The sequence below is a fragment of the Salvelinus sp. IW2-2015 genome, linkage group LG15 (assembly GCF_002910315.2).
Source record: "Salvelinus sp. IW2-2015 linkage group LG15, ASM291031v2, whole genome shotgun sequence".
Taxonomy (NCBI): Eukaryota; Metazoa; Chordata; class Actinopteri; order Salmoniformes; family Salmonidae; genus Salvelinus; species Salvelinus sp. IW2-2015.
The window spans coordinates 4076258-4101898 of record NC_036855.1 but is presented as its reverse complement, the minus strand read 5'-3'; the positions used below and the strand labels follow the sequence as shown (position 1 = coordinate 4101898).

Genomic DNA, 25641 nt, shown 5'->3' with positions numbered 1-25641 from the left:
AACGTGTAAACTATCAGGCAGAAAGGCATGTTTTCAGATCGTCTAGAAACTAATATGTAGGCTGAACTAGTATATTTATAGGCATAGCATGCATACATGAACGCACTGTTTCATTCGACTCCAATGAATTCCATAGTTTTATTTCGTAATCTATTCTATTCCCAAACATCATTAGAGATAATTTTCTGTCATTTAAAAATAGCCATACTCTATTCATTGCTGTGTGAGTAGGCTAGGGTTATATCTGAAGAAATACAAAGGGCTCAGTTGGAGACATCGCCGATGATGCTGCAGATGCCTAAACTGCGCGGGCAAGCGCACGCCTGAGATGTACAGTGAGGGCGGGGTTAAACATCAAAGATGATTTCTAGCTAAATCAAATGTTCTCAAGCAGCTGGGGCATGAATGAAGTGTATGCTATATAGGACGCTCGAATTATATAGGATGAGGACGAAGAAGCAACCATATTTCTCTGACTGTGACATTCACTCTTTGGGAAGCCATTCGATTTTTACAGTGTTTCTTATGCTATTTATTTCTTATTGACCCATTGTTTATTATATTCCCACCATTGTCTTGTCGACATTATCTGCCATTATGTCGGATACCGCGGATACCGAAGATAATCAGGATATGTTACCGAGTTTGGTCCAGCAGATAGTTCAGCGGATCACAGCGGGAGAGGTAAGTGAACGTCAGATATGATTTATGTTAATGCCAGATCTGTAGCCTGTTGGAGCAACGCTGGCGTCTCCGGTATTGCTTGGGCTAGATCTAGGTGTGTAGTCTAGGTAGAGGAACGATGCTCAAGGTTTTGTGCCGTCCTTGGAACAGGATTAGGGATGTAAAGATAAAATGTGCATGAAATATGAGGATTTGTAGATGGCTCTTGTAATTTATTTTATTCTATATCTATCCATCTTATCTGTATGCTATCTGAAAGTGTGACGTAAGCAGTTCGTGTGGGGTGCGAGACTCACAAAGGTTTTTTCCTTCTCCATATAATCTCCATGAAGTCCTTTATTTTCCTTTATCCTTTTATAGGCTGCAAATAAATGCCATTATCTTATGTCAAGGTTGTCAATCATCATAAATCGAAATATTGAATTTAAATATACTAAATTCGCCTTTGCAGGATACCAAGGGGTTACATAAAGAATATACTGCAAATGCAGTCCAACGAAATATTCTAGGCTTTTGACCTATTAGCATACATTATTAAAGACATGCTCCGGAACTTTGGTGACTACTAAGTTTTTTTAAACATCCCACTTTGGACTGGATATGCAGTTCATACATGCATAATCTATGAGCAGAATTGATGTTTTACCGCAATTAGCCACAAAATCCATAGTTTGAAAGTGACCGTTTTTTTTTAGGCTGTGCTGCGCCATTTTCCTACATTTTCCTCCACGTTGGCCAGCCCCCTAGAAATTTGAGTTCAACCAATGAGCTTCAGCACCTCTCCATATGAGTGACAGCTAGCGACAGGCACATTATGCACCTACAGCAGAGTGAGCGACAGCAATTGCGTGGTGCACAAATCTGCACATATGCGAGATTGTATGCAATTTTTCAGGGACCAGTTTTGGCTTGTGAAGGCTACGGTCAGAACTACTGTATACAAAAGTACCAGATAATCTCTTTAATGCCCATCATTTGTGTAACTAGGACCCATGTAATATTTACATTTGGCGTGAATTTTATTTTGGACAATGCACCAGATGTGCAAACTGGTAGGGTAAGCTTTAGCCTACATTTCAAGCCATTCATAATTAACATGGGATTTCATGCACTATAATATAGCCTATTCCTAATGTCCTTCCCTAAAAATGATCTTCAATGCTATGAGTGCATGTTCTTTGCAAATGATAGGCCAAACAGTTGCTATTTTGGTAATGCAACAATGTAGCATCTCTCAATTTTGAAACATTGTTGCAAACCTCAGGTATTGGTCGAGTCAACTGGGATCTGGGATCTGGACCCAGAATGGGGTCAATACGGACCCCAGGTAACCGACCCCTGGCATCATATAAACACACATAAGACATGGAACAATTTGTAGAATTGCAGGAATTGTTCTTTAAAAAAGCAAAAACATAATAGACCCATGCAAAATGTGTAGAATTGCGGGAAATTTGCTTTAAAACGGAACAATTTTCTGTCTGCCAACAAGAGGGGTGTGAACAGTGTGAGCTGGGGGTTTGTTACTGTAATGACGATATCCATACGGACCTTAGCCACCTAGGAAATTTGTGTGACCCGACCTCAAATGTTCTAGGTGGCAAAACATTTATCGGCCAGTGAAAGCCGATCATTTTGCCCTCCCTCTCTTTTAACCCAATGAGTCCCACCGTATCGCCGGCACGTTTTGGACTTCTAACCCTTTTTAAACATTGTGCGTTCGAGCTACACTTCTGTGTTGTGCGTTCGAGCTACACTTCTGTGTTGTACGATTGGATTCGTCTATTTCTTCTGCATCCGCCGTAGATACCAACCATTAGTCTGTGTGATTAACGTGGGCTGAGCTAGAGCTGTGTTTGTGAGACAAGGATGGATCCCGAAGTTGCCCGGAGCAGGATCTTTTATAGAGTCCGAATGGCTTGAGCAACAAACTATTAAAAGCTATCTATGAAAATCTGATTTCCGTCCTCGCAATGGGAGTTATTTTCTGTGGTTCCTTTGATTTCCGTATTCGCAATGGGCTGTCTAGCTCCCGCCCATCCTTTCTTTAGATTGGCGGATACACCTCCATAAATAAAATAACTCCTTGCTCGGTGGGCGAAATGATGAAAAACGCCACCTGCTGGAGGGAGACCGATTTTCCGTCGAGTTGGGCCTCGCCTTTCTCTTCCTCTTTGATGATGCTCACAAGCTACACAAGAGTCGTTAATAACACATGTCAAAGTCGTTACACGGAGGTGCCAAGTGTCTGCGGGTTTTCACTCCTCCCTTGTACTTGATTGATGAATTAAGGTCACTAATTAGTAAGGAACTCACCTGGTTGTCTAGGTCTTAATTGAAAGGAAAAAAACAAAATTCCGCAGATACTAGGCCCTCCATGTTATTAGTTTGACACTCCTGTTCTACATAGAAGATAATTGGAAATCCTCGGACAAAGTGTCTATAATACTGTAATAAGCTCACATAGTTGCTGTCACAAACTCCAAACAGTTGTCACTGACTAGTTGGATATTGATTACCCAGTGAGCAAACTATTTATGTAGCCCACTAACTAGCAGCATTCATAAACATACATTTTTCTCAGGTTTTTGCTTTGGCTGACTTTTTTAAATTGAAATGTGTCAATAAAACTCATAAATGGTACTGCTTATGTTCAGTTGTTTTGTGTTGTACTTGTAGCCCTCATTGTCCTGAAAAGAAAATGGTAAAACACTTAAATGTGAGGCTAAATATAGTCTGGAAATGCAGATAAATTAGTCAGATTTTTACTGGGATCTCGGGACTGATAGGGTTAAATACTCAGGGCTGCAGCATTGTTACTATGGTGATTTCAGTGTCTCCAACCCGCCCCACACAGCTTGCTACTGTCTGTCATTGCTTGAACTGCACCAGCGCTGTTGCTGATTCACGCCTCGCAGTTTCATCCATAGCGTCTAGTCATGGTATTTAATTCATTGTCGACTCAACAGCGCAATAGTCGTAATCTTTAACAAACGCTGGACAACTTTTAATAAGCTAAACGCCTCAAAAACAAAAAAGATATTCATCATGTCTGCAGTGTCGCGACGCAACTCAATTGTATCGGTAAGTGGAAATTGTACAGGTCATACTGGTTTTATATGACAAACTATGCTAAGTTAGTAACACCCTCGTGGAACGATACTGATTAATTATTGTTAGAGGTTTACAGACTCCATGGTTGACCTTATATTATTTCAAATTGCGAGGTCAAAATTAGGGTATTTCTATAGCAAGTATTCCTTCTCATATGGTAATGAGAATCTGTGGTTCCTTTTTTTCGAGGAATTGTTAGTTTTGCTGTAACCATTTTGTGCTTCCTCAGCTAACCAACAAGCTGATTCATGAACTTCCTAAACTACGTGCATAGCCTACCAGGGTAGACGCTACACTAATGTTTTGTTTAGGAAAAATCAAATGTATTGATTAGTGTCAGGTGAGTTTGTTTGTTTGACGGTTTCAAAGTATTTGAAGTGAGCAAGCCTAATACAATGAAGAATGTGCTTTATTTTAGACGTATGCCTAGTCTATTAAAACTGGCTTCCTTTTCAAATTAAATGTTTAAAAAGTAACGATAATATCGGTTCATACCGTGTATATTACTGTAGGCCAGCGTTTCCCAAAATCGTTCCTGGTTATCCCAAGGTGTGCTTTTTATTTTTTTTATTTTTTTACCTTAACAGTACACAGCTAATTCAAATAATCAAAGCTTGATGTTGACTTTAATCATTGTAATGTAAGGGCAAAAAACAACAATGTGCACCCCTTGGGGACCCTAGGACGGAGTTGCTGTAGGCTTAGTCTTGTCTACCTGCCTGATCTTTCTTGTATGTGSGAGCAGTTCGCCTGGGGCTGAGACTACTGTAGACATAATAGTGCTGTCTGTGTCCACACCAGGTCCCTATCAAGAATATTGAGCGGGAGCTCATTTGTCCGATTTGTAAGGAGCTGTTTACGCACCCCCTCATCTTGCCCTGTCAGCACAGTGTTTGTCACAAGTGTGTCCGAGAGCTGCTGCTGTTGAACCATGAGGATTCCTTCGATGCTGGGTCTGAATGTTCCCTCCCTGGGAGCCCAGGACCACGATCCAGAGTGCCCTCGCCAAGCATGGAGAGGCTGGATAGGCTTGCAAGATCAGGTGCGTTTGAGTTTGGCCAGTCCTCATGCCCATATTGTGATTCTGACAACATCACATGCAATTTGCAGTGAAKTTCTACGGACATGTCATACCCAGGTTCATCTTTCACATGTATTTGCTGAAAGTCATTCTCTGGGTTGTAGAATGAAATGGACACCACCACCGATCTCATCCAGTTTAAAATCATCATGTTAGATGTTCATACTTTTCCTCTAATCTTGTCCACTTTGAGATTGGTCTTAAGTTTCTTTAACAGAATGAAGTAACACGACAAGCGTTTAAGTCATCACTTTTGTTTTGTCTAGACTCTAGTTCCATGTCCGTAAGGCATTCACTTCAAAAATCCTTTAAATTATAGTTCTATTGTGTGGATATTAGTAATACCAAGCAATTTCTTAACACAACATGCCTATCATTTTCAGCACCTTGATAGAATAAGGCTTGAGTTATGTACAGATGGTGGAACGAAGCATGACTGTTATCCCACTAAAGCGTTTAAAATGCTTGAGTGCTGGTGGGGGGGGGGCAATATTATTTGCTTTGCAAAAAAAAAAAAAAAAAGAGGTCAATGTCCAAGGCGCTAGCAGCATGGAGTGAGACAAGGCAGTCTTTCACCCTGCCACTCCAAAACACCAACCAATTCACATTTGCCCAACCTGAATGTGCCCATTCTTCATGTCCAGGTCTGCATCTATTAAAACAGTGGATACATTCAATGCTGTTTAGAAAAACAGGGTTATAGAGCTGGTAAAAATAKAATACTTCCTTGGTCATCTTAAGAATCATGAACTAAATTACAATCCTTGTGGGGTTAGTAACCATTGCACTCATGCAGATTTAGTAAAACAAAATCTGATAATTACTTTGACAATCTTAAAGGACATTACTTAAGGAATATTTTGGCAATGGGGTCCTTGATCTACTTCCCCAGTGTCAGATGTACTCGTGGATACCATTTTTATGTCTGTGTCCAGTATGAAGGAAGTTGGAGGTAGTTTTGCGAGCCAGTGCTAACTATCGTTACTCATAGATTTCCAGTCATTGCGCTATCTGCTAACTCCAACTTCCTTCATACTGGACACTGAGGCATAAAATGGTATCCACATGTTTATCTGACTCTGGGGAAGTAGATCAAGCACTCCATTGCCAAATTCCTTAAGTATCCCTTTAACATACCTTTCAGTAAAATTCTTAAATCTCTGACAGCATTACAGTAATGGTTTTTACCCTTGCTGACTGGATGTCAGCCCAGTGGTGGTCATGGTGGAATGAATGGGGGATTAAATGAACTGAAGCCAGGACTCCACTAAATTTATCAGACAAGTGCTTTCAAAGCTAACAATGGTTTGTTACTGCAACCTCGATGTTTTCTTCACCTTGTTTTATTAGGATTCAGACCTTTTTTTCTTTTAGAGTATGTTAAACTCAATGTACCTACAGATGTTTTGAAATATGTGATTTCACATGTTTTGACCTTAACCTTTTTTAAGAGGGCAATTTCTTTTAAGCACTTGTGTTGGCACTTGTCCACTGTTATTGAAAGTACATCAGGTTTGACTCCACTTCTGTTCACATACTGTATATGTTAATCTCACTTCACTTCTTTGTCCATTGCTTGCAGCCACACTGCAGAGAAGGTCGTTTGGGAGGAGAGGTAGACGCGGGTTCCATTTTTTGAATAGCTGTAGTAGTGAGTACAGTGTTACTAGATCCCCCCCTGTGAACCCCAACTTACTGTTACTCTACTGTACGTAACACACAGCTGACAATAGACCACCTGATCTTGGTAGACGTGGCATTCTGGCTTTTTAAAAAGTCTACTGAGCAAAGGCATAAATGTAAATTATGTCCTACCAATTTGTCTACATTTGGTGTTTTGTTCCTTTTTTTTTTTTTTTTTTCTGGCCTGGTGCTTTCAGGGTTTAGTGCTCCCCTTTCAACACGCATGTCTTAGTAAGTAGGTTAGTGAGTGAGCGAGCTACAGCTCTGGATGGGAATCTCAGAGGTGAGAGAAATGGGAATGGACGTAAAGGAATTGGTTTAAAGTGGAATTTCTTAATGCCTGGGCAAATGTAGAGGGGTTTCCCATCCCTGTAGCCTCTGATGCATTCAGTACCTTGTGGAGGAGGCCAGTAGAATCACTTTTAGAAGCAGCAGGGGACCTAGTTCTATGTAACACAACACAGGGGGTTAGTTGTAGATATGCCAAGATTCTCTAGAGCAAGTGGGTCAAACTCATTCCACGGAGGGCAGTGTCTGCAGGTTTCTGTTTTTTTTCCTCCTTTCAATTAATACCTAGACAACCAGGTGAGGGAAGTTCCTTACTAATTAGACCTGAATTCATCAATCAAGTAAAAAGGTGGAGTGACAACCCGCAGACACTCGGCCCTCCGTGGAATGAGTTTGACATGTGCACTAGATTATACCACTGCAACCTTCAATCATATGCCTGCTGACAGGCTTGCCCCAAGGATGCTTTTTTAGCACTACGGTTCAGCTGTAGTTGAAAATGATAACGTTTTAGAGACTCATGTGTTTGTAGAGATTGCTCTTAGCCACAAGCCAATGTTCTAACCAACTAATTTGTTCTATTTGATGTGACACGCCCCATAAAGCACACACATTTGTGACACGCCCCTAAAGCACAGTGCCAAACAAAACAATGGTCTTACTGAAACTTTAGCAGACATTTTTCATTCATTCAGTTTTTACTTATTTTTTTATGTTGTAGCGCTCAGTAGATGTTTTAAAAAGGCTATGCCGCAATTGTCCTAATGCTAGTGAAATATTCCCTAATATTATAAACACTTCACAACATCTCTCCTAACAAGTGCATCTGAACAAGTATCTAAAATGGCACCAAAATGAGTCTTACTTAATGCAGGATACCAACCAGTCTTCCCTTTCATAGAGATCAAGTATTAAAGGCAACCAACAGCTTTGTCTGAAATCATTCATCTTGACAGTTTATTTTTCAAGTAGAGTTAAAAAAAGGTGTAGGGAGGATGTATTTCTCCCAGCGTGTACAGTATTTGGTTTAGTCACATACTCTTGGCAAGATTGCCTGCATCCCTTTTGTAATGCAGTCCTGGTTATGGTGATGAGGCTCTGTCGCATTATGATGACTCGAACCATGATGTTAATGATGTGGTTCTGTAGGTAACCCACCCCTTTGCCCTGCTATAATGGCCTTGCAATGACTCGTCAGTTTTTGCCCTGAGCTCTTTCTCTGCACTAGCAATCACCCTCTGAATCCCACTGTGGCAGCAGGCAGTGTGTCTCAGCCTGCTACCGTACACCTTGCTGTAGGCACATGCTGCAGCAACCTCCTCCCTCCCTGACCAGAACACCCACTCAGCCTAAGTATCTGTCCTATTAATATCCCCATCGCCTTCAGGCCAGGACACGTGGCCCCCACCTCATTGATTTTCCATCCCAATCCCCTCCCTGACCTGCCGCTTCATCCAATACATCAAGCCTGCTCACCCACTACTCTATCCTCCTCAGTCTGCCATTATTATACAGTCACACACACATTCCAAATGCAAACGCCATGATTGACCCGCATGCTTGCTTTGCGCTCACCACTCGTCTGTTGGTGCTCTGCAAAATGTTTTTTTTTCTTCCTTTGCTTGCCATTTTCCTAAATGCGTTTCATGCTCAGTGACAAGGTCCAGCTGTTTGCATCTGTCATGTGTCATGAATGCCTTTGTCTGCATTTTTTCTAATATTATGCTACAGCTTTGTAGTCTTTCTAGATGATGATGCTTTACAAGGCATCTGGTTGTGATGCATTGAACTGGACAAATGGTTTCAAAATGAATTTTCTCTGCAGGTAGTGGAAATCAATTCCACTCTTACCCTTTGGTTGATCTGTTCTGTGTCATTGCTTTTTCAGTTAGTTTTGTCAGTGGGTTTCCCACCTTTTACTTTCCACCTGATTTTGTAATTTATTTAAAATAATTTAGATTTTACGTGAATCTTTATGTCCAGGTCATTGTAAACACATGCTCTTCCTATCTCTTGTGTGATCCATTATTGAGAGGGGTCACCCTGTAGCGAGAGCTGCCGGAGAAGGAAGGACCCGTGTTTGTTCTGTCGGACACTGACCCTTCCAGTCTGTTTGTCTGCCTGTCTCTGTGCAGGCCCACCCTTCGATTAGTACTCTAATGGCTGTTCTGTCCTAGCAGGCTCCATCTCCTCACCAGGATGGAGACGTGGCTCTGTGACCCCCCGCGTTACCACTTTCCCGTGCCCAGGCTGCCAACACGATGTGGACCTGGGTGAGCGGGGCATGAGCATGCTCTTCCGGAACTTCACCCTGGAGAGCATTGTGGAGCGCTACCGGCAGGCAGCCCGCGCCGCCGTGGCCATCATGTGCAACATGTGCAAGCCGCCCCAGCAGGAGGCCACCAAGAGCTGCATGGACTGCAAGGCCAGCTACTGCAACGAGTGCTTCAAGTTCCACCACCCATGGGGCACCCCCAAAGCCCAGCACGAGTATGTGGGGCCCACCATGAATTTTAGGCCCAAGGTAGATACCCTTGTCCACCTCGGAGGGGTTTTCATTGTTCATCGCAAGCAGGTTTTTCTGGTGTTGATTTTAGAATAGTGACCTGCTCATGTCAATGATGGTGGATGACTCATTGAGTTGATCGGGTTAATGGTGCAGCCATCAGATATGTTGACAGGACTGGTCCTTAACCAGCTCACTAGCATTCATTGTTGCAATAAGTTTTAATTTGGGCTGACAATACCAGTCTCTTCTCTGCCTGTCTTTTGTTGTGCAGTTGCCCATTCAGAGCTCATGATTTCTGGGCATTAAAAATGTCCTCCAGTACTTCTGTTTTGCATTTTGAGGTGTGACGTGTTTGCGGCATTGAAAATGTCAGCTAGTCCAATGTGTTTCTCACGTCCATCAGGTGCTGATGTGTCCGGAGCATGAGATGGAGAAGGTCAACATGTACTGCGAGGTGTGCCGCCGTCCAGTCTGTCACCTGTGCAAGCTGGGAGGCTCGCATGCCAACCACAAAGTCACATCCATGAGCAGTGCCTACAAGATCCTCAAGGTACCGTATAATGAACTGTTGTCTCGAACCGTTGACTTGACCTGACTTGAAAGCAATCAGGGTTGTGTACTCTAGGAACCAAATGGGCCGACAGGGGAGGAACCTATCTGAATTTGTCCAATAAGAAAGTTTTGTTTTCTGTCGCAAGTATTTTTACTACAATGTGTAGTAATGAATACATCCCACAGTGAAGCAGTGACGTTGACATACTACATGGCCAAAAGTATGTGGACACCTGATCTTCGAACATCTCTTTCCAAAATCATGGCTTTGCTGCTATAACAGCCTTAACTCTTCTGTGAAGGCTTTCCACTAGATGTTGGAACATTGTTGCGGGGACTTGCTTCCATTCAGGGCATTAGTAAGTTCGGGCACTGATTTTGGGCAATTAGGCCATTTCAATTCCTCACCAAAGGGGTTAAAGTCAGATTTCTGTGCAGGCCAGTCAAGTTCTTTCACACTGATCTCAACAAACTATTTCTGTATGGACTTCGCTTTGTGCATGGGGGCGTTGTCATGCTGAAACAGGAAAGGGCCTTCCACAAACTTGGAAGCACAGAATGGTCAAGAACAGCTTTTCCCAAACTCGGTCCTTGGGACACCAAGGGGTGCACATTTTGGGTTTTGCTGTAACACTACACAGCTGATTCAAATGATCAAAGCTTGATGATTAGTTCATTATTTTAATCAGCTGTGTAGTGCTAAGGCAAAAACTAAAACGTGCACCCTTTGGGGTCCCGAGGACTGAGTTTGGGAAACACTGGTCTAGATTGTCATTGTACGTTGTAGCATTACAATTTCCATTCACCAGAACTAAGGGGCCTAGCCCAAACCATGAAAAACAGTCCCTGACCATTATTCCTCCTCCACAAAACTTCAGTTGGCACTATGCATTCGGGCAGGTAGCGTTCTCCTGGCATCCGACAAACCCAGATTAGTCCGTCGGCCTGCCAGATGGTGAAGCSTGATTCATCACTCTAGAGAACGTGTTTCCACTGCTCCRGAGTCCAATGGCGGCAAGCTTTACACCACGTCCAAAGCCGACGCTTTGCATTGCGCTTGATGATCTTAGGCTGCTCGGCAAATGGAAACCCATTTTCATTAAGCTCCTAACGAACAGTTCTTGCTAACGTTGCTTCCAGAGGCAGTTTGGAATTCGGTAGTGAGTGTTGCAACYGAGGACAGACTACTTTTAAAAAACTCATTTTAGCACTCGGCGGTCCCGTTGTGAGCTTGTGTGGTTTCCACTTTTGAAAGGCTAGTTAACCTCATTTGAGTCAATTGGAGGTGTACCTGTGGATGTATTCCAAGGTTTACCTTCAAACTCAGTGCCTCTTTGCTTGACATCATGGGAAAATCAAAAGAAATCAGCCAAGACCCCAGAAAACAATTGTAGACCTACAAGTCTGGTTCATACTTGGGAGCAATTTCCAAAATCCTGAAGGTACCACGTTCATCTGTACAAACAATAGTACGCAAGTATAAACACCATGGGACCACGCAGCTGTCATACCGCTCAGGAAGGAGCCGCGTTCTGTCTTCTAGAGATGAACATACTTTGGTGCAAATCAATCCCAGAACAACAGCAAAGGACCCTGTGAAGATTCTGGAGGAAACGGGTACAAAAGTATCTATATCCACAGCAAAACGAGTCCTATATCGACATAACCTGAAAGGCCGCTCAGGAAGGAAGAAGCCACTGCTCCAAAACCGCCATAAAAAAGCTACGGACTACGGTTTGCAACTGCACAGGGGGACAAAGATTGTGCTTTTTGGAGAAATGTCCTCTGGTCTGATGAAACAAAAATAGAACTGTTTGGCCATGATGATCATCATTATGTTTGTAGGAAAAAGGGGGAGGCTTGCAAGCCGAAGAACACCATCCCAACCGTGAAGCACGGGGTGGCAGCATCATGTTGTGGGGGTGCTTTGCTGCAGGAGGGACTGGTGCACTTCACAAAATAGATGGCATCTTGAGGTAGGAAAATGATGTTGCTTCAATATATCCACATCTCAAGACATCTGTCAGGAAGTTGAAGCTTGGTTGCATGGAAGGGTCTTCCAAATGGACAATGAACCCAAGCATACTTCCAAAGTTGTGGAAAATGGCTTAAGGACAACAAAGTCAAGGTATTGGAGTGGCCGTCACAAAGCCCTGACCTCAATCCTATAGAAAATTTGTGGGCAGAACTGAAAAAGCTTGTGCGAGCAAGGAGGCCTACAAACCTGACTCAGTTACACCAGCTCTGTCAGGAGGAATGGGCCAAAATTCACCCAACTTGTGGGAAGCTTGTGGAAGGCTACCAGACACGTTTGACCCAAGTTAAACAATTTAAAGGCAATGCTACCAAATACTAATTGAGTGTATGTGAACTTCTGACCCACTGAGAATGTGATTAAATAAATAAATGAATATAACTTATTCTGACATTTCACATTCTTAAAATAAAGTTGGTGATCCTAACTGACCTACTACAGGGAATTTTTACTAGGATCAGATGTCAGTAATTGTGAAACTGAGTATAAATGTATTTAGCTAAGGTGTATGTAAACTTCCGACTTCAACTGTATATACTGTTGTGGGGCGGCAGGTAGCCTAGTGGTTAGAGCGTTGGACTAGTAACCGAAAGGTTGCAAGATCGAATCCCCGAGCTGACAAGGTACAAATCTGTCGTTCTGCCCCTGAACAAGGGGACGTCATTGAAAATATGAATTTGTTCTTTAACTGACTTGCCTAGTTAAATAAAGGTAAATAATAATACTGTATTCTAGGCTCATTCTATATAACTACTTAGTATGTGAATAGGTATACATGTCTGCCCACCATTCACATGTGTATTTGTCTCTGGTCCGGAAGCTTATTTCCCATGGAGTTTTTGCATTGTGTGTTTAGACACTGTTTTCTCAACAGCTCATTTCGGTAGATCTACTGCTGTACATAGCATTCTTAGTATACAGTATCTTGTRTAAATCTTTGTATAGATTGCATTTGGATGACTGTTAGTGCTATTTGGATTAATTGGATTTGTTCTGACTTTTTATTTATTTGTCTACTTAATTGACATCATTGTTAGGAGCTAGTAACTTAAGCGTTTTGCTGCACCTGCTATAACGTCTGCTGAACTATGTAAACAACCAATAAATGATTTTATTTTGAGCCCCCTAATGAAATATTTATCAGTCATTTGTATCTGCTGAGTGGCACACGTCCACAGGATCAGTTTACCTTTGAGCAGTGTAATCCACATGTGCGGTCATCAACAAGCAACCCCCCCCCCCCCCCAGACTAGACAGAGGTCAGTCAGCCACTGAAAGCAGAGGGACAGAGGACTTTGTGTCCTTTGACTGTAATCTTAGAGGCCTATGGACACAGGCACCGGGTCTGACTCATCCATATTTAATGTAATCATTTGTATCTTATGCTTATCTATCTATTGAACATCTCTGAAGATCTCTCTGCTGGCCTTACTGTATGCAGAGGCATATTGGGTGTTTTGTTCTGATTAACAACAGGAACATTCTGGGATGAGGTAGGATTTCAATCGGGTTTCTCAATGCTTTCAAATGTTATTTGTTGTGATACCAACAGGAGAAGCTATCAAAGAGTATCCATTACTTAATCAGCAAAGAGGACCAAGTGAGGACTCAGATTTCCAACCTGGAGGTGTTGATCAATGAAACTGAGGCAAGTAGTTGTTGACGGAATAAAACTAGTCCTGTGTCTGACTGTTTGGCTTATATTAAATAAGGGACATTGTCTGCACTGAGAAGGAAGGTCACATATTCAAATGCATGTAAATACATACTAATTTGCATGAATTCCACTGCAGAAGGGTTTGGTTAGTCTGACTTTGTCTGTACTGTATTATGATGGCTTTCTCTCGTTTACATTTTGTTGTAATATTACTTCTATGCTAGCCTGGTCCCAGATCTGGTTGTGCCATCATTCTTACTTTGTCATGCCAAACTCCTTGTGATAAGGGGGCATGATGGCACAAACAGATTTCTTTGCAGTATTATGGCACCATGATGCGTTGATACCTTTCCCTACCTCTACAGGAGAATGGCAAGGTGGCGGAGTGTGGGGCCTATGAGCACTTTGAGCGGCTGTTCCAGACCCTCCAGGAGAGGAAGTCTGAGATGCTGAACTCCATCGAGCAGTCGAGGACGCGGCGTCTGGAGCAGCTCAGGGGCCAGGTGGAGGAGTACCAGGGCATGCTGGAGAACAGTGGCCTGGTGGGCTACGCCCAGGAGGTCCTCAAGGAGACAGACCAATCCTGCTTCGTTCAGACGGCCAAGCAGCTGCACACCAGGTCAGCCTCCCCTCCAGGGACAAATTTCCCCTAGRTGCAGATCTAGGCTCAGCTTCCCCTCCTCCAATCATAACCTAAACCAGTAGTGGGGAATTGCTAATCTGAGGGAAGATCAGCTTCTAGGGCAATTTCACCCTACACMGTCAGCCTCCAGCCCTGACTGCCTGCCACTCCCAACACATTAGTAAACAAAGGCACAGTAGAGACTGGCTCCCGACGGATACCATCAGTGGCGATAAAGGCTAATGGTTATTTAATATCACCATTGTTTAATTAAGGTCAGTAATCGAAAGGCCTTTATTCTTAAAGGACCCATTTTCAAACTATTACAGGCCAGAATGCAATTTCCCTGTGGCTGCTCTTGTCATCTAGGTTTCCTAATGGGGATTTGGGCCCTGTGACTCCTCCAGTACTAAAATAGATCTGCTTATGGGTAGGTTGAGTGTGTCAGAGATCCATGACACCAAGTATCAGGGACACTGGGACAGATTGGAATGGTGAAGTGCTGTTTACGTTCCCCATGTCCTGCTCGAGCTCTAATCCTGCTAATTGATCTAAAGTTGTAAAAAAAAAAAAGCAGCTTTGGGACTTCATTCACCTAACACTTACATTCACCCACCCACACAAGTCTCCCATGCTCATTTATCTTGCCTGGGAAATGGTTCCCGCTCTGATAGTGGTCTCTTTGCTAGCATATATTTATTTTGAATCCCCATTAGTTCCTGCCAAGGCAGCAGCTACTCTTCCTGGGGTCCAGCAAAATGAAGGCAGTTATACATTTGAAATGCATTCTCAGGCGTATACTACCACATATCTGTAACACAAAATCCATTGTGTATAGTGCATATGTTATGTGTTTGTATGCATGTGTCTGTTTGTTGCTTCAGTCCCCGCTTTTCCATAAGGTGTATTATCAGATTTTTTTTTTTTAAATCAAATTTTACTGCTGGAATGAGTTGATGTGGAATAGAGTTCCATGTAGTACAGCGTGCCTCTGTTCTGGACTGTGAAGAGACCTCTGGTGGCATGTTTTGTGGGGTATGCATGGGTGTCTGAGTTGTGTGCCAGTAGTTCAAACAGACCGGTGCATTCAACATGTCAATACCACTCATAAATACAATTAGTGATGAACTCAATCTCTCCTCCACTTTGAGCCACGTGATTGACATGGATATTATTGTTAGCTCTCTGTACATCCCAAGGGACAGCTGCCCTGTTCTCAGCCAATTGCAATTTTCCTAAGTCCCTCTGTGCCACCTGACCACACGACTGAACAGTAGTCCAGGTGCTGCAAAACTAGGGCCCGTAGGACCTGCCTTGTTGATAGTGCTGTTAAGAAGGCAGAGCAGCGCTTTATTATGGACAGACTTCTCCCTATCTTAGCTACTGTTGTATCAATGTTTTGACCATGACAGTTTATAATCCAGGGTTATTCCAAGCAGTTTAGTCACTTCAATTTCCACATTATTTATTACAAGATTTAGTTGAAGTTTAGTGAATGATTTGTCCCAAATACAAATATTTTAGTTTTTGAAATATTTAGGACTAAATTATTCCTTGCCACCGTTCTGAAACTAACTGCAGCTCTTTAAGTGTTGCAGTCATTTCAGTTGCTTTAGTAGCTGACGTGTTGAGTCATCCGCATACRTAGACACACTGGCTTTACTTACTCTACGTTTWTTTCCAGCAACAGACTATGATCGATAATGTCAGAAGCTGCACTGAAGTCTAACAAAACAGCCCCCCGCATTCTTTTTATCATCAGTTTCTCTCAGCCAATCAGTAATTTGTGTAAGTGAAGTTCTTGTTGAATGTCCTTCCCTATAAGCGTGCTGAAAATCTGTAAAATAGCATTGTATCTGGTCAAACTATTTTTTCCCCTGAAGTTAACTAAGGGTTGGTAACAAGCTGATTGGTCGGCTATTTGAGCCAGTTAAGGGGGCCTTACTATTAGTGAAGGGAGTAACTTTTTCTTTCCTCCAAGCGTGAGGGGGCACACTTTCTAGTAGGCCTAAATTGGAAATGGGAATGACAATATTGTCCGCTATTGTCCTTAGTAATTTTCTATCCAAGTTGTCAGACCCCGGTGGCTTGTCATTGTTGCTAGAGAACAATTTTTTTTCACCTGTTCAACACTTGCTTTACCGAATTCAAAATGACAATTCTTGTCTMTGATCATTTGGTTGGATATACTTGGATCTGTAGTGTCAGCGTTTGTTGCCTTCATTGCATGCCTACGTTTGATAATCTTGCCAATGAAAACGTGAAATGAGTTGTCAGATCAGTGAGTTTTGTGATGTATGAGCCATCTGATTCAATGAATGACGGAGCTCTGTTTGCTTTTCTGCCCAAAATGTCATTTAAGGTGCTTCAAAGCTTTTTACTGTCTTTGTCATTTATCTTATTTTCATAGTGTAGTTTATTTTTGTTTTGTCAATCGGTTGTACAGCCAGTTTTGCCATCTCTTTTGCCTCATCCCTCTCAACCATACAATTTTTTWAAATTCCTCATCAATCCATGGGGATTTAAGTCATTTTCTTAATGGGTGCATTGCTTATCCCAGTTAGTAACTGGGATAAGCAATTTTATGAATGTGTCAAGTGCAGCGTCTGGTTGCTCAAAATGGACCAACAAATAATATTCACATCAACAACCTCATTACAAAACTTATTGTATGTATTGTCATTAAACTAGACCAGACAGAGTAGAGGAACGAACAGCTCCAACCCAGGACCAGGATCATGCCTGGGTCGTATTATACACTATTAGGCTCAGCCTTTGGAACGTTGGTTTTCCTAGATATGACTACTATATTGTGATCACTACATTCGATGGATTTGAATACTACTTTCAAACTAATTTCTGCATCATTAGGTAAGATATGATCAACACATGTTGATGATCTCATTCCTGTACTGTTTGTAACTACCCTGGTAGGTTGATAACTTAAACCAGGTTGCAGGCATTAGTTTTTGAAGGTCAATTTTTTTTTTTTAAATTGAACCTTTTATTTAACTAGGCAAGTCAGTTAAGAACAAGTTCTTGTTTACAATGACGGCATACCGGGGAACAGTGGGTTAACTGCCTTGTTCAGGGGCAGAATGACAGATTACCATGTCAGCTCTGGGATTCTATCCAGCAACCTTTCGGTTACTGGCCCAACGCTCTAACCACTAGCATCCCTGCCGCCTCATGAGTGGGCAGCCTGATGAAAGCCAGTCAATATTTCAATCACCCAGAAAATATACCTCTGTTGATATCACATACATTATCAAGCATTTCACACATTATCCGGATACTGACTGTTAGCACTTGGTGGTCTATAGCAGCTTCCCACCAGAATGGGCTTTAAGTGAGGCAGATGAACCTGTAGCCATATTAGCCAACAGTATTTAACATGAGATCCTCTAAGCTTTACAGGAATGTGGTTCTGAATATAAAGAGAAACACCTTGTCTTTTCTGTAATGTTATAACCATATATTGCTACCACTATCATCAAAGGTGTTCTGAGTGAGTTTGAGGCATAAAATCAATATCATCTGTTACTAGCAAATGAGTGATTTCGTGAACCTTGTTTCTTAAGCTACATATGTTAGCCTGGGCTATTTTTAACAATTCTGGGATGCTTGATAATTTCTTGCTTTACTGGGAAGCTTAGCAGAGCTGCAGTAGTCTCGTAGCCAGTTATGGAGGGCAGCCATTCACTTTGTGTTCACTACAAAGTCAATAGCTGCCATTTTGTTTCCTCTTTTCTTTCTCTCCAGAATTGCGAAATCCACCGAGTCTCTGAGGACGTTCCACCCCGCGGCTGACCCCTCCTTTGATGAGTTTGTGCTGGAAACTTCCAGAGAGGAGACTCTGCTGAAGGAGCTATGTTTTGGGGGAGGTGAGTTCCCCACCCCACACTACTAATATGTAAAAATGTATGCAGACATTGCAATGCAAGCCCAAAGTTGAACCGTAATTTGTTGACACTCCTCATTGGTTCCCCTTTAACTCACCTCCGCCTCAACCTGTCAGTCACTTTCACCTCCTCCTGGGCTCTGCTCTCTGTTAAGACACTGGTAACCAGAAGCCCTTTTAATTCAATAAGCCGGTTACACTCCTGATATACACACAGGGATTTTGGCACAGAGCATTGCAGGGCTTTTTGCTGGTCCACTGCTTTGCATATAGACTCGATTTAGAGAAAAGGGAACTGTGCAGCGGGCTGGATGTAATTATGTTCCTGTGAAAAGGAACTGATTTGACATGCGCATATTAAGTAGGGGCAGTGCTACCCTGGAAGTAAACAGGAGGCGTCTTATAGGCTCCCATCTAACTGTGGCTGTCCTCAGAATGAGTTCCAACCCTGCTCCTTCTGTCCCACAGGTATTACTGTGTGTATTGAATGGGCTTGTGAGCTCGTTGCGCTATAAAGATTACTGACCACAAAGGGGCCCTGCTTTGTCTCCCCGTAGTGAGACGAAGGGTCATCTGTGTTCGTTAGCGACAGTTGGTTGGCAGAGCGGGGGCCAGGCTGTCCTTAGGACAGGGTTCAGACCTGTAGAAGAGGGCTACATGGAGCAGCGCTGCATGGATTTCTCATTAAACTAGACCAGACAGAGTAGAGGAACGAACAGCTCCAACCCAGGATCATGCCAGGGTCGTCTTCACAAGGCAACAAATGGAAGGAAACCGTTTGGGTGGGGGTCTGGGGATGGGGACTGTGACCTCCCCCTCCCAGATATATCACCCAAAGAGGTGATGTGTAATTTCAACCCCAGTACTCAAGCAGATCTCATTACGGTGTTGTGGAGTCTTCTATGCTCTCACTGGCTCTATATTTGAATCTATCCCCCCACTAGTTGAACCATAAAGGTGTTGTGCGTTCTCCTCCTTCCTAATCCAGCCCTCCAGAGGCTGCAGTCTGGTCTCACATTCAGTGAGAAACAAGGAGAAGCCTCTGTTCTTTAGTGTAATGCCTGTCCCGTCCCGGCCGTAGCCTGATCAATAGGTTGTTTCTCTGAGAATAGCGGCGCTCTCAGGCTGGTAGCCCGCTGGGTTGGCAGACCGCCCAGTCCCCCCCCCCCCCTCCAGTCCTGATCAAACCTGCTGGACCTGGCTGTGGCTGACAGGAAGCTATGTCTGCAGTGAGGGGAGGGGGGTGAAGGATTTGCAAAGTGCTTTTCCTGGCAATATTGTTTTAGCTTCTCAATCTTCCTGTCCATATTCTGTCTGATCTGAGTTCAGTCACATCTCGTAAGAACTCCATGCACTTACATAAACCAATRTGTCTATTTTTATTTTATTTCCAGATAACCAATACCATTTTAAAATAAGGTCTAGCATGTTTTGTATAGACTGTTGTGTCTGTCAAGGCTTACTTGTCCAAGGCTTGCTTATGTTAGTTTATCAATTTAGATATTTGTATTTTTTGGGAGACTTGGACTTTAACCTGACCCCCTCACTCTGCCATGTTCCTTTTCTCCGCCCTCTCAGTCCCCGAGCCTCCCATCATTGATCTGTCCCGTAGTCGCGTCTACAACGAGGGCTTGTTGTGCTGGCAGCTGGCTGAGGATACCCTGGCCACAGACCACCAGGTGCTGGAGTACAGGAGGCTGGGCGCGGAGCAGGATGAGGAGGGCGCCAGCCGCTGGCGCCTCACAGACAGGGTGTACGGCCCCAGCACAGTGGTGTGTGATCTGGAGGCCGACAGCCTCTACTCGTTCCGAGTCCGCAGCTGCCGCAACTCCCTCTACAGCCCCTACAGCCCAGAGGTCACCTTCCACACACCACCTGCCCCAGGTAGGCTCCAGGCACTGATGTCTCAACAAATGCACTGAGGATGATGTCGTATTCATGTGTAGGGGTGGCACTCGTGATGTGCAGGGAGAGAGGTAGGCCTGGGCCATATTCTGAAACACGGCACTACTGGAATAGCAACTCATAACTAAAAAATGCTCGGCAATCATGTAACAATGCTTTAACGCCATTTCTGTGTTGCAGGAACTGGGRAAAACTAGTATACTGGGCTCTATAGCCGGCGTATATCTACTAGGCTGTGAAAGTAGAAGAAGATTACAAATAGATAGATGCTCCACTGTTCAAAGTGAACTGTGGGATAAAATACAGTGGACAGTTATGAAATCTCTGTGACTATCACTTCAGCAACCATCTCCTGTTGGATTGCAGAAATCACAGCCTTTTGAATGCTTTGTTTCTTTTAGACGGACTGAAGCGTTGCAGAGTCCCAGAGTAACAATATATCTGCTTACGACTTTCAAAGTGTTTTTCAGCCTCTGATGGTTAAGTGCTCTGATTTTAGCTGTCATATACAGTCTGTAAAGCACTAGATCTCTTTAATTCCTCAAGTCTATTGAATTGGACAGTCTGCACCCTCTCGTCCTTACTTCCATGTGTGTGTGTGTACAATTGCTGATCCATTTGGATTTTGTTTATCCTCCGTTGCCTCATTAGTCTGCAGTAAACTAGGGCTGAGAGCTGGGTCCACTGTGGATTGAAGCCCAGTGATAGGACTGGGAACCCACATTCCTGTGTCCTGACTGGGGATTTTTCGCAGTGGTGTGCGCAGTGTGTTAGTAATGAGGTGGAATTCTGGGTCAATGCAGGCCTCAGACAGACCAGACATTACAGTAGCTGCAACACGCCTCACAAGTCAGTGTAGGCATACTGCATACTTATCATTACTGTACGACAATACATTTGTCTTTTWTTTTTTWTTTTWATGAAGGGTATCTTTAAGATCACTCAAGTTTGTAGTTCATGCAACAAGTGGTAAACGGCTAGTATTTTTGCCCTTGTTTTTGAGGGATTTTCATGAATGAATTAAATGCTTTACCATGGAGACAGAATGCAATGGCTCATTGCACAGGCATAACTATATTAGTTGGTAAGTGAATTGTAATTATGGCCTTTGGCGTTGTAACTATTTTGAGATTGAGTCGCAGCAGATGTGGCTTAGAAAATCATTTCAAATAACCTTGCATGAGAAGTAAAGCATTATTTGTTTTTCAATACATGTAAATGGATACATTTTGAAATTCTGTCAATTCCTTCACTTTTTTTAAAGATCTTTACAATAGCACCCTCGTGACACTTTATGAAAGCCCACCTTCTCCCTGGCATCCTGAGACGATGATCAAACAGGACATTCTATCTGCGTCTGACTTCCTTTTGTGTTGTTGCTCTCTTCCCGTAGCATTTGGCTTCTTATTCAACGACAATTGCGGCTTCAGCTCGGAGCGGCTGGCGTTGAGCAAGCGCCGTGACTCTGTGGAGAGCATGGCCGGCATGGCCTTCCTGCTGGCTGCTGAGCGTGTGCAGACAGGCAGCTACATGGGCCTGGACTATATCATCGGTGACACGGGCATCTCTCAGGGCAGACACTACTGGGCCTTCCGCGTGGAGCCCCACTCCTACCTGGTCAAGGTGGGCGTGGCCTCTGATTCCAAACTGCTGGAGTGGATCCACAACCCCCGAGACACTAGTAGCCCCAGGTAAACTCTGCCGCCTCAGACTAACTCTATCACTCACTAAGGATTAGGACTGAGTCACAAAGAAGCCTGCGACGTAAGAAGCATTAACTTGTAAACCAGGGGTGGCAAACTCATTCCATGGAGGGCCTAGTGTCTGCTGGTTTTTCTTTTCAGATAGCCCAAGACAGCCAAGTGAGGAGTTCCTTACTAATTAGTGACCTTAATTCATCAATCAAGTACAAGGGAGGAGCGAAACCCTCAGCCCTCCGTGGAATGAGTTTGACACATGCTATCGAGGGATAATTCACAGAAAAGGCCTTAGTTTTTCAACAATTCTTTCAAATATGTTTCTGCTATTACCTACTGTGGTTTTACTGTTATGTATATTTGAACAGGCTTCCAGGTAACAATGAGGAAACAATCAGTGTGACAGTATTATTGAATGGGCTGTAGTTGTAGGCTGACTGTTGCCTGTCTCCCACCTCCAGGTACGACCACGACAGTGGCCACGACAGTGGCAGCGAGGACACGTGCTATGATCTGTCCCAGCCCTTCACTCTGCTCACTGTGGGCATGGGCAAAATGTTCCTCCCCAAAGCTTCCATCTCTGCCGGCGGAGACCACGGCGACCACAGCAACCGGGTGCTGCCTATGCCACAGCGTATCGGCGTGTGCCTAGACTACGATGCGGGCCGGGTCTACTTCTACGATGCAGACACCATGAGGTGCCTTTACGAGCGGCAGTTGGACTGCTCCGGTACCATGTACCCTGCCTTCGGCCTCATGGGTAGTGGCAAGGTCCATCTAGAGGAGTTCATCACAGCAAAGCGGCTGTCGTATATGTGAGATGCTGGGCCTTCCACACACACGGGTCTCTCCCGCTCAACACTTGCCTTTGCGTTCATGTTGGTCTCTGCTTTGTCAGGTATGTTTGTAGTGATTTTTGTTTTTGTCTGCAGTACTTCAGCTGACTATTAATCCAGGTCTTTGTTTTTTAATGAACACCTATTTATGTATCACTACTAAGTCCAGTAAAACGTAGCCAAGAGAAACCTGAAGAGCCTTGCAGCTACGTCTATGTGCCTTTCACAGTAAATAGATCATCTAACAAATGCTATGATTTGTCTAACTGTGCACAACAGCAAGGCTAGTCATCACTTACAAGGGTGAGTGTATGTAGGTCACAAGGTCCCCTCGGTTGAGGAACATCCCTACCAAAAATGTGTAATACAAATCATACCTAATCAATGTCCTTAGTCAAGAGTCTGTCAACACCAGTTTGTTACACTGCATTTGATTTGAACACATGCTCAAAAAATGTGCACTTTTTATTTTATTTTTAAAGACGAGCACACTTTCTTGCACTTAATGTCACTACCTAACCACTCTGAACACTTTCAATGCTGAACACATTTATCTGAATCGTAACACTAAACATTCACGTTCAGGGTGTAATTCTAACGAGGTCTGTGTGCTACTCAGACGTAAATCGTGCGTTGGTGTCAGTGGGAGACTTTTGTCGTTAAATTACACTCACGGAGATTAGTTGTTGATCACTAAATTGTCACGTTAATGAATTTACCTTGCACTGCTGCCTCGGATGCAGTTGTTCAATAGCAGTGGTTGTTTTCTGTTTAGCACTGGGAATGTGAAACTTCAAACACTTCCATGTTCTCACTACACAAACTGTCCCACGGAACTCTACTACGATGCGACTTCTTCCTGACACATGTCATGTTAGTGTACAGAACTTAGACATTTGTTACGCACGTTGACGATTGGCTCTTGAGTATCAGCTAGGACAACAAGGTTTTAGGGCATACCACGGGTCTGTTCAGCAGCGTTTCAGAACCTTCCGATTTTAGAAATATATTGTGTAAACCGATCAGATGCTTTGTCCTCTAAAAAAGGGAGTAATTTTGTCTCTCTACATTTTCTATTTCTAAATGGTTACCCCTGCTGAACATAGCCCCGGTCCCCTCTGGCTTCTTTACATGGGTTTTTGGACAATATCTGTACATATGTTTTGTTTTCTTGAGGGTAAGGATAATCTGTTTTTCTCAGGTTTGTGGCCTATCAGCCCTGGAAAACTATACCTTTCTCCTCAACAGAATTTTACTTTTCATTGCGGCTTCCATAAATACATTAGTAATTTACTGTACCCTAATCTCAGCCTTTCAAGATTGTTCATATATCCAATAATAAACTGAAATTAACCATTTTAAATGTTTACCTCAATGTACATATCTAGTGGCATTATTTTGGGGGGTGAAATAAGTCATAGATCTGCAATTTGTTTTCTATGAGTTTGTATGTGCTGTGACGTTTCTCAGCTTAATCCAACTTGAGCAATTTGGGAAATTGGTGGAAAATTGTAGTTGGAACTAGATCATGTCTGACTGAATTTGTCAAGGGAGCATTTTAAATCTGTACGCCTCCTTTTCTGTGTGTTGTGATGTTTTAGGTCCACTTGAGTGTTGCCTATCCTAGAATTTGCTGCGTTAATTGTTTTGCTTATCTGAATCATGTAAGTTCATTTTGACAAACAACAATCTGTAGTCTTAATTTTAAATCCTAGCTGCTTCAGAATTGGTGCGCATAATTCTCTACCATTCCTTTTAGGACACAACACTTCTACCTGTTCCTTTTTTAAATGACTGTTGAAACACCTTTAAAAAGTCTATGCACTTAATTAACAGGTTCGGGATTGTGTTTATCACAGAATGTATTATTTACAGAACAAATTGAATGTCTCGTAGGTGCGTTTTTGTTAATTTGCTTATCTTGGGTCAAGTCGCTAGTGGCCGCAGGAGTTGTCTTTCACAGTAGATATTTGCTATAGTGCTCGTCTTATTCTAGCTACTGTACATATCACTGCTGATTTTAGAAAAAGGGAATCCTATGGTTTTCAGTAGTAAGTTAAACCAAATATTCTGCAGACACTCAGTCTAATGGTTCAAGCTAGCACTTTAAACTGTAGCATGTATGCCTCGGCTGTGCAGGTCTGTGTGAATTGTTGTGCAATATTACGTACACTGCAGGGAATAGACCTGTTGTATTCTCCTATTGTAAGTAATGGGATATGTGATGTTCGCTTTCTGTGAGTGATGCTTTGATGTATATTAAGTGTTTGTCATCAGAATCTTGAAATACTACGTTATTTTATTTGCTGTTTGGGATTTGTATGAAATAAACAAGTGTTTTAAACCAAATGTGTGTGGCTAATTTGTGTTCACTTTGAGTAAGGTTTTATAAATGGTATGTGTATAATCCATGTCACCCCCCTGGGAAATGTGTTCTCTAGAAATAGAGCATTTTTGAGACTGAAGTGCAAGGAAACTGGAAAATGTATGAAATGCACACATACTGACCTTTCTCACTCCAGACCCTGATCCACCCATCCTCATTAGACAGCATGTGATGCTACTGCCTCTGCAGATAAAGTAAGCTTATCTACCCTTACAAAAAAGTTATACAGGTCATTGACACAATTACTTCTGAGGCAGGAATTCTGTAGGATTTATGAAATCCTGAAGGGGAAAAGTTGACTTGGACTCATGCCGGAATCGTCTGTATCGTGCAGGAATTTTCAAAGATCCTGCACATCAGGTAAAAAATATGTATATTCCTACAGGGTCAGCTAAATTCTTGCAGGAGTCCTGTAGGGGCAGAACCTGCAGGATTTGTTACTCCTGCAGAACATGCTATTTCTACAGGAAAGTGACAATGAATCCTGTGGGGATTTTCTTACAGGAACAAATATCCTACATGATTCCTGCAGAAAAAAAAGTAGGATATTTGTTACTGTATGACATCTACTAAAGGTCCTGCAAGATGTTTCCTGTACAAATGTTCCTGTAGAAATCCAGAAATCTTTTTTTTTATGCTATTGTGCAAATTGAGCTGTTACATGTTTAACAGTGTTTTGACTAGTGTTGTA

General features: G+C 42.9%; 1 protein-coding gene across 4 annotated transcripts; it reads left to right on the top strand.

Moving 5' to 3' along the window:
* The first annotated feature begins 324 nt into the window (after positions 1 to 324).
* Positions 325 to 24913, top strand: LOC111974327 (E3 ubiquitin-protein ligase TRIM36-like). Of its 4 annotated transcripts, none has more exons than XM_024002046.2 (11): positions 325 to 684; positions 4600 to 4840; positions 6462 to 6530; positions 9031 to 9374; positions 9763 to 9909; positions 13499 to 13594; positions 13969 to 14222; positions 17988 to 18109; positions 19705 to 20010; positions 21425 to 21722; positions 22190 to 24913. In XM_024002046.2, the coding sequence occupies exons 1-11, from the start codon at positions 598 to 600 to the stop codon at positions 22545 to 22547; spliced, it is 2322 nt and encodes a 773-aa protein (XP_023857814.1). In that variant the 5' UTR covers positions 325 to 597; the 3' UTR covers positions 22548 to 24913. The 4 variants fall into 4 exon arrangements, with proteins under 4 accessions (XP_023857814.1, XP_023857816.1, XP_023857815.1 ...); XM_024002047.3 differs by lacking the exon at positions 325 to 684 and adding an exon at positions 2441 to 3768; XM_024002048.2 differs by lacking the exon at positions 6462 to 6530 and having other exon boundaries at positions 328 to 684.
* The last annotated feature ends 728 nt before the right edge of the window (positions 24914 to 25641 follow it).